The 15830-nt window shown below is 33.3% G+C and overlaps 2 protein-coding genes across 2 annotated transcripts; one reads left to right on the forward strand and one right to left on the reverse strand.

Moving 5' to 3' along the window:
• The first annotated feature begins 4496 nt into the window (after window positions 1-4496).
• Window positions 4497-8699, forward strand: LOC134723051 (uncharacterized). The gene is made up of 2 exons (XM_063586686.1): window positions 4497-4647; window positions 6041-8699. Exon 2 carries the CDS (start codon window positions 6045-6047, stop codon window positions 8697-8699), a length of 2655 nt encoding a protein of 884 aa, XP_063442756.1. The 5' UTR covers window positions 4497-4647; window positions 6041-6044.
• A 399-nt stretch (window positions 8700-9098) lies between these two features.
• LOC134722004 (E3 SUMO-protein ligase RanBP2-like) lies at window positions 9099-15130 on the reverse strand. Its single transcript, XM_063585411.1, has 3 exons — window positions 14575-15130; window positions 12755-13838; window positions 9099-11505 (listed from the first exon to the last, which is right to left on the reverse strand). Exon 3 carries the CDS (start codon window positions 10929-10931, stop codon window positions 9738-9740), a length of 1194 nt encoding a protein of 397 aa, XP_063441481.1. The 5' UTR covers window positions 10932-11505; window positions 12755-13838; window positions 14575-15130; the 3' UTR covers window positions 9099-9737.
• Between the last annotated feature and the right edge of the window lie 700 nt (window positions 15131-15830).

Raw genomic sequence — 15830 nt, forward strand, 5'->3', positions numbered from 1 at the left:
AAGATAAATAAGTATTAAATTTTACCTGAAGCAGAAGAAAAAAAATTTATCCATTTGGTCCTGACAAACTATGTCAGAGCTATTTCATTCCATCCATTGAAATGATGATTACCTATGTTTTACATGAATAGTTCATTATAAAAAGTGAACTCTTATTTAGGTTTGAATATTACAATGGGAAAGGATTATTTTGTAAGGTCACTCGAAAGTGTGAATATGTTCTAAATTGGTCAGACAATACTTGGTCATGTTTTATGAAGATTTAAGCCCTCGGCTTCGCCTTGGGCTTAAATCTTCATAAAACATGACCAAGTATAGTCTAACCTATAATTAAGTAATGTTGACTAAATTGAAAACTGTGTGATTATATAAGTGAACCTTTATCACTTGGTCCGTGTAACACTTATCAATTCAAAATTTCAAAAGTTTTCAGATTTTTTTTTTTTTTAATTTTTTATCAAAGTTTAAAAATATCAAAACTGCAAATTTCTAATTATTTTGTTTTATTTTGAAAAATTCACCAAATAATTAAAAGTTTTAAATTATAAACTTTGGTTTTAAAATATAAATGTTTAGATATTTAAGCAAACTTTACAAATAATAAACTTAACGTACAGTTTTGATCATTCCGCTTTTCGGAAGTTTGAATTTTTGAAAGGGGGAAAAGATTCAAAAGTTCAACACCATACCTTATATGTAGTGTTAAAAAAACGTGTATACCTGTTAAAAGCTTGAACTGGAATAAGAATTGAAGGAAATGATATGAAATTTACCAAAATAAATTAAAATGAAACAATATTTTCTGAAAAAGTAAATATGATAAAAATTATAAAACAAGAGGCTAACTTGTGACTTACCGAATTATTCATTACCGGGTTTGTAATAACATGAGCAACACGATGGGAGCCATATGTGGAGCAGGATCTGCTTACCCTTCCAGAGCATTTGAGATCACTCACAGTTTTTTTTGGTGGGGTCCGTGTTGCTCAGTCTGTAGTTTTCTATGTTGTATTTAGTGTATTATTGTTCGTCTATTTGTCTTTTTTTCTTTTTTAGCCATGGTGTTGTTTGCTTATTTTCGACATATGAGTTTAAATGTCCCTCTGTTATCTCTCGCCCATATTGTGTTTGGTCTACGGGGTGAAAAAGAGAAATATGTTTCTTAAAGTCTAAAATATAATTAGTAAGACCTGATTTTGACACACTTTGATTCTCTAACTAAATGAACAATATTCTGAAATTACTTGTCGACTTGGTGTAAACTGTAAAAATTTGGAACTTTGATATTTGAAAAATTTGAAGAAAAAAATCCAAAAAAAAATGGGAAAACTTTTTAAAATTTTGAATTGATAAGTGTTACGCGGACCATCAAATGTAAGTGTGATATTGAAAACAATATATATTTATATTTATAGAGCCAAATTGTTTTCAAAGGCATACTTATTTGGTGGCACTCGGTTCGAATCCTTGACGGTTTTTATGAAGAAGGACCATTTCTTACAGTCTTTATGGCTAGATGTATTAGAGAGGTATGGTGTCCTGTTTTGTTTGAGCTTTTTTGTAGATATTTACTCTCGTCTATGGCTGCAAGGTTGTGTGTTATTTTGTAACATATGATGTGTCGAGTTTTTTTTCGTCTTGTTTGTAAGCTTTTCCATCTTAACTCACTTATCATGTTGCTAACACTTGATCTATTTCTATGTCTGCTGGTTACATATCGTGCAGCTAGTCTGTGTACCTTTTCAATTCTATCTATGTAATTTTGCTGGTACGGGTCCAATGCTGTTGAAAGAAAAAAAAGGGGGGGGGGTCGTAAAACAAAGTCATCTCACTTTGACCTTGACCATGGTATAGTAAAAAATTATTCAATTTGTGTATAGATCCTAACGTTTGTAAAGCAAAACTTACGTTGACCAAACTTGGTATGCAGTTGCATCATCATGATCATGGCTGTAGTATACCAAAGTCAGGTCACTCTGACTTTTACGTTGCCCCTATGATAGTAAAACATTGTCTGATTTGTGTTCTGCACACAAATCTTGTACTTGAGAGCTTTGATTGTCCAAACTTTCTATGTTGATGCATCAAGTGATGTGTCATAAATTAAGTCAAGCCACTATGGTCTTGAGTTTGACTCCTTCGATTATTAAATATTGTCTGATTTTGGTGTATAAAGTTTGTACTTAGATAGACAAAATGTGTATACAGAAACAATGTTCTGACCTTCACTTTAACCTTTAATTTATCAATTTACTGTATAGAAAGACTTTGTTCCAGTTTCAGTATAGTTCTGTCAGACTGACCTATCATTAACCATGCATGATCAAGTGTCCATCTAATACAGAAGCAATGATTATATTAATAAACTGAACATCTGACAGCCAAAAATCTCAAAATGTTATTGTCTCGTGTTTAATTTCACAGGGCAGGAAGCAGCAACTAAATTGCATGTACAAGAGTATAAGTCTCACTATACGGACATTCTGGTTATACTTACGTTACTACGTTACGTCAATATTCCTGACTTGGTACAGGCATTTTCCAAAGGAAAGAGTGAGTTGAACTTGGTTTTAAAGATAGCTTAACCTGAACAAAATTTAATGGACAAGTATGACAATACCTGGAATCCATTTATATGAAACAAAGTTCGGGACCACGTGAAAACTTCGACTCATCCGAAATTTCGAGTCAACAGAGTTCGAGACAACGAAACTGTATATATAATATTTAGATAATGATATATATATATATGCAACTGAATAAAAAGAAGGTAACATAATGTATATCTTAAGTTTTAGTTCAAGAAGATAATGCAGTTATTTCTGCAACCAAAATGTGGAAATTTTCATATCTGCCTTTTATATTTGTCATTATATGGTAATGTTGAAGAAATTCCTTAATTTTTTAATCTGAAACACATTGGTTTGTTTTGTTTTTTCCTCGGATATATAAATCGCTTATTGTGTATAAATGCATAACTGATAGTATATGATGGTTTTTTTAAGGTTTATCAAGTAATTGTTTTATTTGATCCCAAATGAAGAGGAAATGTCTGAATTTTGCATGTCAAAAAATAATTTTCATGGTGGAGTTAACGTTATTTTCCAAATAAACTCATCATAGCTAAGAAAACATTATTTTTTTGGTTGATATTGTGATGCAGAAACTTCAATCTATTGTCTTGTATATATTTGTTAAGAACAGCATGTGTTGCATTTTGGTTGTATTACTTTCTAAAATAAACTTTTTGTCTCATTTTTAAATCCAATTGGTTTTTCATAATATATATATTTAGGGGGTAATGAAAATGTCTTTTGAAAAATGTGTTTTACATTTTTCTTTTTCTATCTTTAAATTTTAATTTTCATCAGCAATAACCATAATTATAGAACTTGCAGTACACCTTTGACGGATCCCGCACTCAATGCTGAGGGGTTTTAAAATCCAGCCTTTATTCAATATGCTACAATTATCTTAATCAAATGGGTCGTTTTTTCTTGTAAATAAAGTTAACCCAGTTTTCTCATGGCAATGTTTACAGACATCAACAGAAAAGTTTGTTAGTCGGATCAGAAAGGTCTATGAAAGTCAATGTGGAGACCATCAATTAAGTTTCATTTTAAAGACAGATTTTGTACATACCCTTATATCAGCTTTCTGTCGATTTCATTACTTTCATGTGTAGTTTTGTTTGTAATTAACTTTTGTATTTTCTATATGATTTTCAATTTGTTTCAGAATTCTTAACATCAGCATTAAATGGACCAGTCAAATGCCTAATACCACCAACTTTGTGACTGATGGTATAATTTAATAAATCAAAATTTCATGAAACCTTAGAGACACTTCATGAAATACTTCATCCTTTGGTGATCATTGTGATGCTTGAAATAATTCAAATAATAACAACAAGCCCAACTCGTTAGCCCCAGTCTATGTAAAGTAACAAATGGAAATCTCCAACATTGTGGATTAAAATAGAATTCATTACAAATATCTTTTTTTCTTAATTTTGTTTTGCTGATTGTTTGTTTTCGTGGGTTATCTTCTTCTTGAGTTTTTGTTCAATGCACAGAAAAATGGTTACAACACTCGTCATTTAAGAGCAAAAACTCGAATAAAAGTCTACTAACAATTTCAGCAAATACCACCTTTTTAATAACTTATCTTGCTGATAGATGATGCTATGACGTCGCGCAAGATACTGGTGACAATTTGAAGGTGATTCGAGAAAAATCGGCGAAAAGGCTAACTGTCCGTTTAGGACGCAACACTTTGCAGAATTTTCGTTACCCAATCTAATGGCAACATAATATCTGTTTTTCATGATATTTTTTTCACGAATATGTTTCGATTTGAAGCGCGAAATTTTATGAAATAGGCAATTTTGCCGTGTAATGCGTAACATTGAACATTGAGATCTCCAAACATTTTTGAGAATGAAATATGGATTGAGTAGCGAAAGGTAGTTCTCATTTGGAAGGAATTAAGAACCATATGTAAAGTTTTGAATTACATAATTTTACTTACATATATGACGTCATACATGTAGAAAAATGACGTCATAGCAACTTTTTGATCTTGTAATGGTGACAAATAATCTAGACTCCAACTGCAAACTTTGAAGATCAAATTCATATACTGAAGGTAATTTTAAAAGGATATCGTTTATTTTATTATTTATAAATTACAAACATTTCTGTTTAAATTGGTACCAAACTTTTTGAGTTTACTTGTTTTTAAAAAAAACTATTGAAAAAATTTAAAATCAGAAAAAATGTCCCGTATCATCTGAAATCAAAACAAATATTCCATTTTGACGATTTCGGGATCTACGATGTATCGCGATTAAATCAGAAGAAAAATACTGATACAGATTTCAAAAATTACAACAAATACTGAACATGATAATATAAATACTGGCTGTTTTTATATTTTATCCTTTTCGCAAATAAAGAAAAGAAAAATCAGAAAAAATGTCCAATGAGACAAAAAACGTCGAAAAATAATGAAACGTCATATTTCACACAGAGTCAATACGCAAAAGAAATTATAAGAAGAACTTGTAAAGAATCGATCTTCAAACACGAAACGATATGGGCATGTTTTTGCCTTAGGGAGCTTCCATTTGATTTTTAAGGGGGGGGGGGGGGGGGGGGGGGGGGGCTAGAATGAAATTTGAAAAAGAGGGAGGACAGGGGTTTTGAGTGTAAAAAAAAGGCAGACAGGAGTTTCGAGTAAAAAAATAATGAATAAGAATGGAAACGGGGAATATGTCAAAGAGATATCAACCCGACCAAAACGTAGAAAACAGCTCAAGGCCACCAATGGGTCTTCAACATGCGAGAAATCCCGCACCCAGAGGAGGTCTTGAGTAGGCCCCGAAATCCTAATGTATACTAGATCAAGAAAATGGACGCCACTCTTCACTTCGAAACACAGAGATGAACTAAAAGTAAAAAAATATAAAAGACTAACAAAAGCTATAGGTACCTGACTTAGGACAGGCGCGAACTGCGGTGGGGTTAAAAGGGCAGGATGAGCAATTGGCAAACAAACCCAGGATAAACTTGTAAAAAAAGGCAGGACCAAATATAGTGAAAATAAAAAGGCAGGACCGAGATAACAACTAAAAAAAATGCCGGACAAAATTTTTCATCCTAGCACCACCCCCCCCCCCCCCCCCCCCCCCAACCATTAAAATCAAATGGTTGCTCCCTTAATGAAATAAAAATATTATTCTATATTAAAATTCGTAAAAAATGATTTGACTTTAGGAAGTTCTGAAACAATCTAAAAGAAGAGTTACCATATTAGATAATTTTCGTAGACAAAACAAGAGGCACCAATCCCTTCAAACAACCGAAATGATCTCTGGTGTTTCAGGAGAATGATTAGTTCCAAAAAATAAAACACGAGACAAAAAAGACTCATATTTAATTATTGAATGTATTTATAAACCAACAATCAATTAAAATAATCGGACTTAAAAAAATCAGACCAAAATTTTGTGTACATTCAAATATAAATATGCTTTCAGAAATATGAATAACAGAAAAAAAAGTAAACTTTCGGCTAAGGAAATACTTATTAGGAACAGAGAACGAAAAAGGCTTCAGAAAAATGAAACGAGTAGAAAATCTTATGGAAAGTTGTACAAGAATAAAGAGAGCGAGACAAAAACAGATAGTCAAACGATTAATGCAAGAAAAAAGAGAGAACAAAGGGAGAAATCTAAGAAAATAAATGAAAGAAAACTGAAAAATAAAATGAATGTCCGTAAACACAGAGGTAAAAAAAATGTAGAACTTTCATCAATGTCACTTGTTGTACCAGAAGGTTCAAATGTTTTCAAAAACAGAATGGAAAAGGCCAGAGCCCTAAGAAAATTTAAAGAAGGTTTACCAAAATCTCCATCTAAACGATGCGCAGTTATATCGACTTATTTGGCCCGCAGATCCCCTCGATCGCCAACAATAGCTAATCTGAAACATTCAGTTTCGCCAGTTGAAATGGCCGTCGTTGCAGATATTCAAGAAATAATAAAATCTACAAAATTAAAGCGATCTAAGAATGCACGTTCGGTAATGAATTCTGTTACTGCATCAATCAGCGGGGAAAATTTAGCAAACTCGAGAGGTAAAATTAAACTGTGTAAAAATTTAGGTTTGCCAGCAAGAAGGGTTGCTGGAGGCCAGCGTATTAGGTCTAGAATTCTTAAAAGTAAATCGTCTGCATGGGCTCTTACGCAACAGAAAACAAGAAAAGATTCCATTTCAGAAGAAACAAAGAAAACAGTTTATAACTTTTGGCTCTCTGATGGCATATCACACCCGACCGGCAACAAATCCGATATCAAAAGAGAACGATTGGGACCAAACTTATATACTTCGCATATGACACACGTGCTGGAAAAAACACAAACTGATGCGTATTTAGATTTTGTCGCCAAATATCCAGAAATTAAAATTGGACAAAGAGCATTTGAGAAACTTCGACCGTTTTTCGTAAGACCTGCATCTGAAAAAGATAGAAATACATGCTGTTGTAGATATCACGTGGAAGCAAACCTTGTTTTCAAAGCATGTATGAAGTTCAGAAAATCGTGTGACAGGGAAACCGATTCGCAAGAAAGTGACTATCCCGTATTTGAGAAAATGTCAGACCTTATACATATTACGCTATGTCCAAAAGTAAATGGATTTTATAGAAAAAATTGTCTTGACCGAAAATGTAGCCTTTGCGGAGTTGGTAATTTCAAACTTTCACCTAACGAATCACAGTCGTCTTCAACTGTTGAATGGCAAAAATATGAATATATAACTGAAAAATCGAAGGGTAAAAATGTAAGGCGCCGACTGACCCTGATAAAAAAGAAAACTAGCGTAAACGAAATGTTTCTCAATTTAAAAAAGCTTCTCGAAACTTTCCCCGCTCACCAGCACCGATCAAACTGGCAAAGCAATCAACTTAAAAGTCTTGTTCAGAACTTGCCAGTCAATCATTGCATATGCATCCACGATTATTCGGAAAATTATCGCTGTGTCGAGAAAGAAGAAATCCAATCCAATTACTTCCAAAGAACTGAATGCAGCATTCATGTAACCGTCATGCACCGACACGCCATTTTAGAATACGATGGTGTAGACAGTACAGAAGAATTTCCGGAAATAATTACGGAACATTTTTTCGTAATTTCCCCGGACCTGCAACATGATAATGATTTTACAAAATATGTCCAAAAGAAAGTTAAGGAATATTTAGATTCAATATCATACACAGTTGATCATATGCATGAATTCACAGACGGTTGTTCTAGCCAATATAAATCGCGGCACTGTTTAGGAAGTTTATCTACTGCCATCCCTGATTTCGGATATAAAACATTCCATAGAAATTTCTTTGAAACAAGCCATGCAAAAGGGCCTCAAGATGCCGCGGGGGGATTTATAAAAAGACAGGCGGACATATCTGTTCTACGTGGCAATACAGTGATTCAGAATGCGAAGGATTTATTTACGTTCTGCGAAAGTAGCCTTAAAAAGCCAAGAAGTGCATTATTTAAAAGAAGGGTATTTCGATATGTGGACTCAATTGATAGACACAATTCCAAAATATTTAAGCCGATCCAGCAAAATAGACAAATACATCATGTTTTTACTAGTACATGTAATGAAATCATTGTTTCCGATCTCTCTTGTTACACGTGCGATCAATGCATTTTGGGGAATTATCTTAACTGTTTAAATGTAGAAAATACCGGGGTAAAGAAAACTATTAAGCCACGCGAAATAACACAAACTTCTAACGAAGAAGAAGTAGCACAAGACACTGACATTCTTTCAGAAGACATATCAGATTTGGTATCCATAAACTCTGTTGTGGCTGTCAAAACCGACGATGATAACTTTGACTATTATTTAATGAAAATTTCCAAAGGTTCACACGTATTGAATTCAGCAGAGAGTGACAGCTGGGGTGCTACATATCCCCCTGGATTCGAGGTTTTCCGGGGTCATTATTATGACAAAATCAGTGACAATGATCTGTTGAAATATAAACTTTTAAAGACAAAGACTGCTTTGGTACCGACGAAATCTCTGCTATACATACTTGCTGATGTAGATGCCTCTTATCGTATAACTATTTCAGAGGACACCCATCTAGACATTCTTTCAGTATTGGACAATTTGGATTGAAATAAGAATTAAATTATAAAACATCATGCACTGTTGTTTAGCCACTCATAAAATATTTTAGTAGACCTTTCCGATTCAAATGAAATGATTCAACGTGGCTCTGCTTATAATTAAAAAATATAATTGTGATATATATATACATTTTTCGTTTAAATAAAATATACATGAATATCTTTACTGAAAAAAAATATTCCCATGAAAAAAAACCTGAATGAATCAATGCTTACACATTAGAAATCACATTAGAAAAACGTTACGTAAAAAACAAGAAAATAAGACGGCTTTTTGCTATATTTCCGACGTTACGTTATTATCACCAGTATTTTGCGCGACGTCTATGTAAAGAAAGACGTCTATCTACCTTTTATAGTTTCTAGATAATAGACAAAATACAAAGCATGGGTAGATATCGTCTTTATAGCATGTTATAGATAAAACAAACTCCACAAAGGATTAAGCTAATAATTTTGCTCATTTGATTTTTTTGTAAATCTTGTCATTTTTGCTTATTTATCTTTTTTGTTTTTGCAGATAATATAAAAAAACAAATTCATCACTGAAGGGCTCAATGAAGATAATTTCAACCATGTTTGCTATTTAAAGTTTCCATCTACTGGCATAATAGTTTCTAAGGTAGTAAGGACACACGCAAAAATATTTAAAATAGTTAATTAACAGAAAAAAATATAATGACTTGTTTGGCAAATTCAAACATGTTGAAAATATCATATTGTACAGACATTCAATCACCTGTTTTTACTTATCAGACAATGCATCTCAAGGTTAAGCTATGACCATTTGCCTTCTTCACATAATTTTACATTTCAGACCATATATCTCAATGTTCGGCTATGAAAATGTACAACGCAAGATAACACACAAATTTCGATCAAATTCCGTATATCTTGGGTCTAATTGTCTTTAACAATAATTTCCCGGTTCTTCATCCTCACAACCAATACAACCTGGACAGGATGGTTTCTTCTCATACAAATAGAAGTGATCGGGTAAGAAGAATTGTCTTGCCATTGTTATCTGCTACTTTGTAGCTTGCTCTTCTCTTACAAATTCAATATAATCGATTCTATCATCAGAATCATCAACACTTCCTACTGATGATTCCTTGGTATTGATAGAGGATTCAAGTCTAACTTTGACATCGTCAAATGCCTTTTTGAAACCATTTGCTATTTCTTGATTTTTGAATTTTACAGCTAGTTGTTGCATTGCAGGTTCGCCATCAGAGAAATCCATCGCAAACCAAATCCAAGCTTTTCCATCAGTTTTTGGCATAGGTTTTAACTCTAATTCCAGGGTTAAATAATGATTCAAACATATTTTATGAATTTGTGCTCGACGCATCAGAAGACTAACTTTTCCATTTTCCTTATGTTTGGAGATTTTAATGTCACCCAGTCCACGTTCTTTCCACTCACCATCAACAAATCTAAACAGTTTAGATCGATGTTGAAATAACACTTCTTCGTTTTCTTCTCCAGTGACAACATCAACAACACTCGGGAGTTGAATAATCGGTTCAAAAGGAATGTGATCACCATCCTTGTCTTTATTCATGTACATGCACTCAGCATCGGTGAGTGGAGACTTTGGACCTGCATCTATTGATGGTGACAATGTTAAATGGAATCCACTGCTGCTCTTTTCTGGTGTAACAGTTGCAGATGGTTGTAAGGTAAAGTTGAAACCTTTGCCTAGAGCATCTGGTTTATTTTTCTCTGTGTTAGATTTTGTTCGCGTGAAATTAAAACCAGCTGTATCACTTGTTTGGAAAGTGAATCCAGATCCAGCTTTGATATCAGAATTCCCGGCTGTTCCAAAAGTGAATCCTCCTTTTCCACCAAAATTAAATCCCCAACCGGTACTACCAAAAGCTGAAGACTTTTCCGTTTCTTTTGGTAAGTCTTCTTTTGTAACCCCTGGCTTCAACGTACCACATGCAAGACATTTGAGAACATCACCATTATTTGAAACAAGGCAGCCATCACATTTCCAGACACGGTCACCATCTTTAGGTCTAAACAAATCGCCAAATCCTTTCTTTCCTTCCTTCTTCTCAGACTGATTAGAGGAGTAAGCCTCCTCCTTGGTAACTCCAGGTTTAAGTGTTTGACAGGCAGGACATTTCAGAGCATCACTATTATTAGGCATAAGACATCCATTACATTTCCAACTTCCTTCTTTCGGTTTAAACAGATTTCCAAATCCTTTCATTTCAACTTTCTTAGCAAGCTCAGGCTTATGGATAACTGACGAAGCGTCTAAGGGAGTGCTTGGCTTAAATGAAACTGGTTTGTTCTTTATTTCTGTAACAGTTAAAGAAGGTGAAGGACTTGCGATTGGTGCACTGGGCTTAAAGGAAAATGTCGCAGCTGGTTTGGAAGTGTCAGACTTGGTCTCTCCACCAAAACTGAAACCAGATGGTTTAGGTGATTGGAATGTGAAGCCATCTATAGTAGACTTGCCGGGTTGAGTTGTGGAAGTGGAAGAAAAAGTCTGTCCAAAACTTACTGCTCCTGGTGTGGCCTTTTTTTCTCAGACTCTGGCAGATGTCCAAATTTAAATCCACCACTGAGTGGAGGTTTGCCAGTATCTGCTACAGATGTTGTTGTTTTAACGGTTTGTCCAACAAACTTGAATCCATTTCCTGTAGCAGGAGTTGTACTGTTAGTTCCTTTTGTTGTCTGACCAAAAATGATGTCTGCAGCGGATGTTGGTTTAGCCCCCGATTGAAAGGAAAAGCCTGAAGATTTTTGTTCTGAGCTTGTGTTTTCAAACTTGACACCACCTGAAAAAGAAATCAGTCAAAATGTAATTTAAATAAATATAAAACATAGAATATTGCAAAGCATCAACTCATTGTTCATTGTTGTTATAAATAGACAGAAAAAAAATCTCATTCTAAGTGGGTATAACAAAAACAAAAAAAATGTCTGAAACATGGGAAAACCCCTAAACAGTACAATGCAAAATTTAAAAGTTCAAAGTTCAAGACCAAATATCAATCAGTACATAAGCTGTGTTATAGGAAACACAATTTAGACAGATGTACAGACTAACAGATCAACAAGATAAATCGGTTTTCCCCCTACAATACATTGTAAAATATCTTAACAAATAACTCATTTTTCTTTCCATATAAGACTTCAATATCTCATATAAGTTCATTCACAAAAATTAAGAAGCAGATTGAAGATTAATTTTCTTTGATTTATTACTAAAATAATATGCAAATAAGTAAAAGTCTGAGAAAGCCATTCCCTACCATTTTGAAAAATGAAATATACTAGTCAACAAAAGAAACGATACACGACTTTGAAATAAAATTTATCAAAAAGTATTTAATATAAAACAAAATGAGATACACTATTTTAAAAATCTTTCATTTGCAATGTATGCACATGTGATAATGAAAATCAAAACTTGTCGGAAAGTATCTAAATTCCGTTTAAATGATCAAAGCCTTTAAGGTTGCAAATTAGTTTTGCGGACAGTTGATAAAAAAATTCGACACATAATTTTCTAAGCACTAAATTAAATTTCAAATTTGTTTAAAACTATTCAATATGATAATCAAGTTATGTTCATGATGTAACCAATGGGTTGAAATATTGATTTTTAAATGAGAGGTTGGCATCATTAGTTGGAACTCCTGTTTTTAATATTGTCGTTTTATGTAAATTTTGTTAAAAAAAATCGCGAAAAACCTCACAAGAAGCAAAAAAAAAAAAAATTGTTTTAACGGATTTATATTTCCATAATGATTAAGTATTACTACCTTCAATATTGGTCCAATGAACGGAAAACTTTATCTTTAATTTGAAAAAAAGTCTTGTATCGTTTCTTTTGTTGACTAGTATATCTCGAAAAGAAGTCTCATAACCTATCAATAATTTTAGCTTATTCTATTCCGTAACTAATGCTCTTTATACTTATATTAATTTCAAAAAGTTAGATTTTTTAAATTTCTTTAATTATACCCTATATATTCTCTTTCACTAAATGTATATCGTAACTTAAATAACATAATTTCTTACTTAATGTAGAACCAAATACGTTTAATGATTTTGATTCTGTCTTTATTACATCCTCTGGCTTCAGACCTGGCTTCAGTGTTTGACAAGCAGCACATTTCTTAACATCAGATCTATTTGATATCAAGACATGCCTCCTCTTTCTTAAACTTTGAACCAAGTGATGGTTTGTCTGTGTTTACTGTTCTATATGACTCTACTTTTACTTGGATTGGTTTTACCTGATCAAGTTCAGACTGAAGTTTTTCAAAAATTGACTTAAATTTCAGAGCAAGGTCCTCATCTTTGAAACGAACTGCTAATTTTTCAATCTGAATTTCTCCTTCAGAGAAGTCTTTAGCATTCCAACACCATGCCTTTTTGGAACACTGCATTGGCGAAAGTTTCATTTCTTTTGTAAGGAAATGATTAGCACATACTTTCAAGGTTAGACTTGATCTCGTCTCATTAATAATCGAACACGTTTTGTTTGTTTATGACGTGATAGTTTCAATTCTCCGGTTCCTCGTTCCTTCCACTGCCCACCGTCAAATCTAAATAAGTTCGCCCGTTCACAGAAAACAGCCTCTTCTTCTTCTTCTCCTGTTTTTGTTTCGACAAGATCAGGTAAATCTATGACGGGTTTGAAATAAACACTAGGTTCATATTCATCTGTACAATCTTTAGATGGAGATTTTACAGGACTTATCTCTCTTGGCGATTTTCCATCAAAAATATTTTCCTTTTTAGGGGATGGAAATATATAGCCAGCAGCAACCAGAAGAGGTTACAGACGCCTTCTGTGGTGAGGTAAACAAATCCTGGTCATCCCCTGGTGTAGTCGATGACACTTGTCCTAAACTGAATGGTGACTGTGTACCTGTTTTAAAAGGTTGTTGTCCAAAACTACAGGTTCCTTTTGGTGCTGAGGAACCAGGAGTAACTGAAGTAACCATAGAGACAGGATGAGCCAATGATTTCTCATGTAATGGTGTACCAGCTAGGAGACTGTCTAACAGTGGTGAAGTTGTTGAAGATGCACTGAATGATCTTTCTGTTCCTTCATTTTGTGCTGTCAATGAAGTACCAAATATAGGTCGATGCAACTCTAAAATGAAGATAAACTTAAACTAAATGTACACATTAATTGGCAATATGAATGCATTACGAGTAAAAAAAATCCTGATTTTAACTTTGTACCTTTGTGTGCCGTTTGTTAGTCCAATGATCCTTATCATCAGTGGGTGTATATTTCGATGAAGTTTTTATGGGGCGGATCCCGGATTTAGTAAATGGGGCGAAGTTTTTAAAGACCGCCAAGCGTAGAGAGACGAAACATTTTGGGGCCCATTTTGGGGCCCATTTTGGTGAAATAAGTGTAATATGCACTTTTTGAACGGTTCCTGGCGTGGGGTATGTATATTTTGTAGTTGCTCTTAAGTGTAAGGCTTGGACTTTTTTTCTCTTTTTCTCTCTTCATGTCTATCATAAAATGAAAGTATGGATCCAAAACTATGAACTGATAAATTTGATGTTGGACTTCGTCAATAAAAAATAGACATGGAAAATTCTCGCCGTTTTGTTGTATTAGTTAAGTTATCATAACCTCACAGATTTCTTGTTGTAAACAAGATAATTTTATAAGTCGGGGTATAAAATTTACAAAACGAGATACAAGCAATGTTTATCCAAATGAAAGAGAGTTACAGGAAGCTAGCTGGTAGGTATACTGATGCAATGTTACCTATTACAAATGAATATATCATATTTTTCTCAATTATATATGATCTTCATAGTCAAAAAATATACTTACTTTCATATCTTCCCGTATTTTAAATACCTACTGATTTTTGTATCTTCTTTTTGGTTCCAAAAATATCCAACTGATAGATTCAATGATGATTTTTGCACTGAATTTAGAACAGGAATTCTCTCATCTGTTAACAGTTTCAGGAATTTAACTTCATTACTTACGGATATTTTAAATAAACTGTTCATAAAAACGTCAATAGTGTTTTGAATATCTATTCCAAAACTAATCACAATTTTGGAACCATCAAATTTGTACGTTTTTAATAGCTGTTTATATTTCTCAATTTGACTAGCTATCTTTTGAGCCTCAATCATTACCCGCACTTCCGAAGCTTTTTCAATGCTTACTTCAATAGTCTGTTTATCTGAAAGAACAGTGTTTTTACAATTCGTACATGTATCCATCCTATCATCTAAAAAATGTTTCTTTTCCTCATATATTTTTTTTAGTTCAGCTTTCTTTGTTATTTCCATTACTCTGACTTTTGAAATCATATTACTGCATGTTATTTCGATCATCTTCTGTTTATCTTAATACTGTGTTGCATTGCTTTGTAAACATTCGGTGTAGTAAGATAAAAGAGTATCAAAATCCATTTTTAAGTTTTCAAATTTAGCATCTGCACAAAAACGTTTCGCTTTCTCTTCAATAGTAACAACATTGTCACACTTTCTATGACATAAAGATACACAAAGTGTACAACATTATGGACTAAAATGTCTTGGTTATTATCTCAAGTGGCAATAATCTGTTACGTTATTAATCATGCGCAACTTAACAGAAAATTCGAGGGATGCTAATGTTGTCAACGTATATTTGTTCCGCCTAACAGAAGTTCCAATGGAAACTTTGTTATAAACATTGTCATAATATCTGTTCCTGTTGGAACAAATATTCTCTACCATTTATTCCGTTAGGAACAAATACTGTAATATTCAATCCTGTGGAAATAGTATTCCAGAATATGTTTTCCTTTTGGAACTTATATTATGAAGGAACTTCTATTCCGTGTCAATGTGTCCTTTTTAACTGACTTTTTGGGGATTCGAGCTTCACTGATGAGTCTTTTGCACAGGTGCTTGAGGACAGGATCCTGTATGAGCCCCATATAGTCCCTCCCCCTTTTTTTTTTTCTTTCTAATCAGTAATCTCAGATTTTTCGATATATATCACTTATTTGTACCATATATATACTAATATACCATATTTATATGATTAAAAAAAAAAAAAAAAAAAAAAAAAAAGGGGGAGGGACTATATGGGGAATACCCTATATGGGGCTCATAC

This window comes from Mytilus trossulus, chromosome 6, assembly GCF_036588685.1.
Source record: "Mytilus trossulus isolate FHL-02 chromosome 6, PNRI_Mtr1.1.1.hap1, whole genome shotgun sequence".
NCBI lineage: Eukaryota > Metazoa > Mollusca > Bivalvia > Mytilida > Mytilidae > Mytilus > Mytilus trossulus.

Excerpts from the sequence above, each read along its gene's own strand:
- LOC134723051 (XM_063586686.1), top strand. The coding sequence starts at position 6,045 with ATGAATAACAGAAAAAAAAGTAAACTTTCGGCTAAGGAAATACTTATT.
- LOC134722004 (XM_063585411.1), bottom strand. The coding sequence starts at position 10,931 with ATGAAAGGATTTGGAAATCTGTTTAAACCGAAAGAAGGAAGTTGGAAA.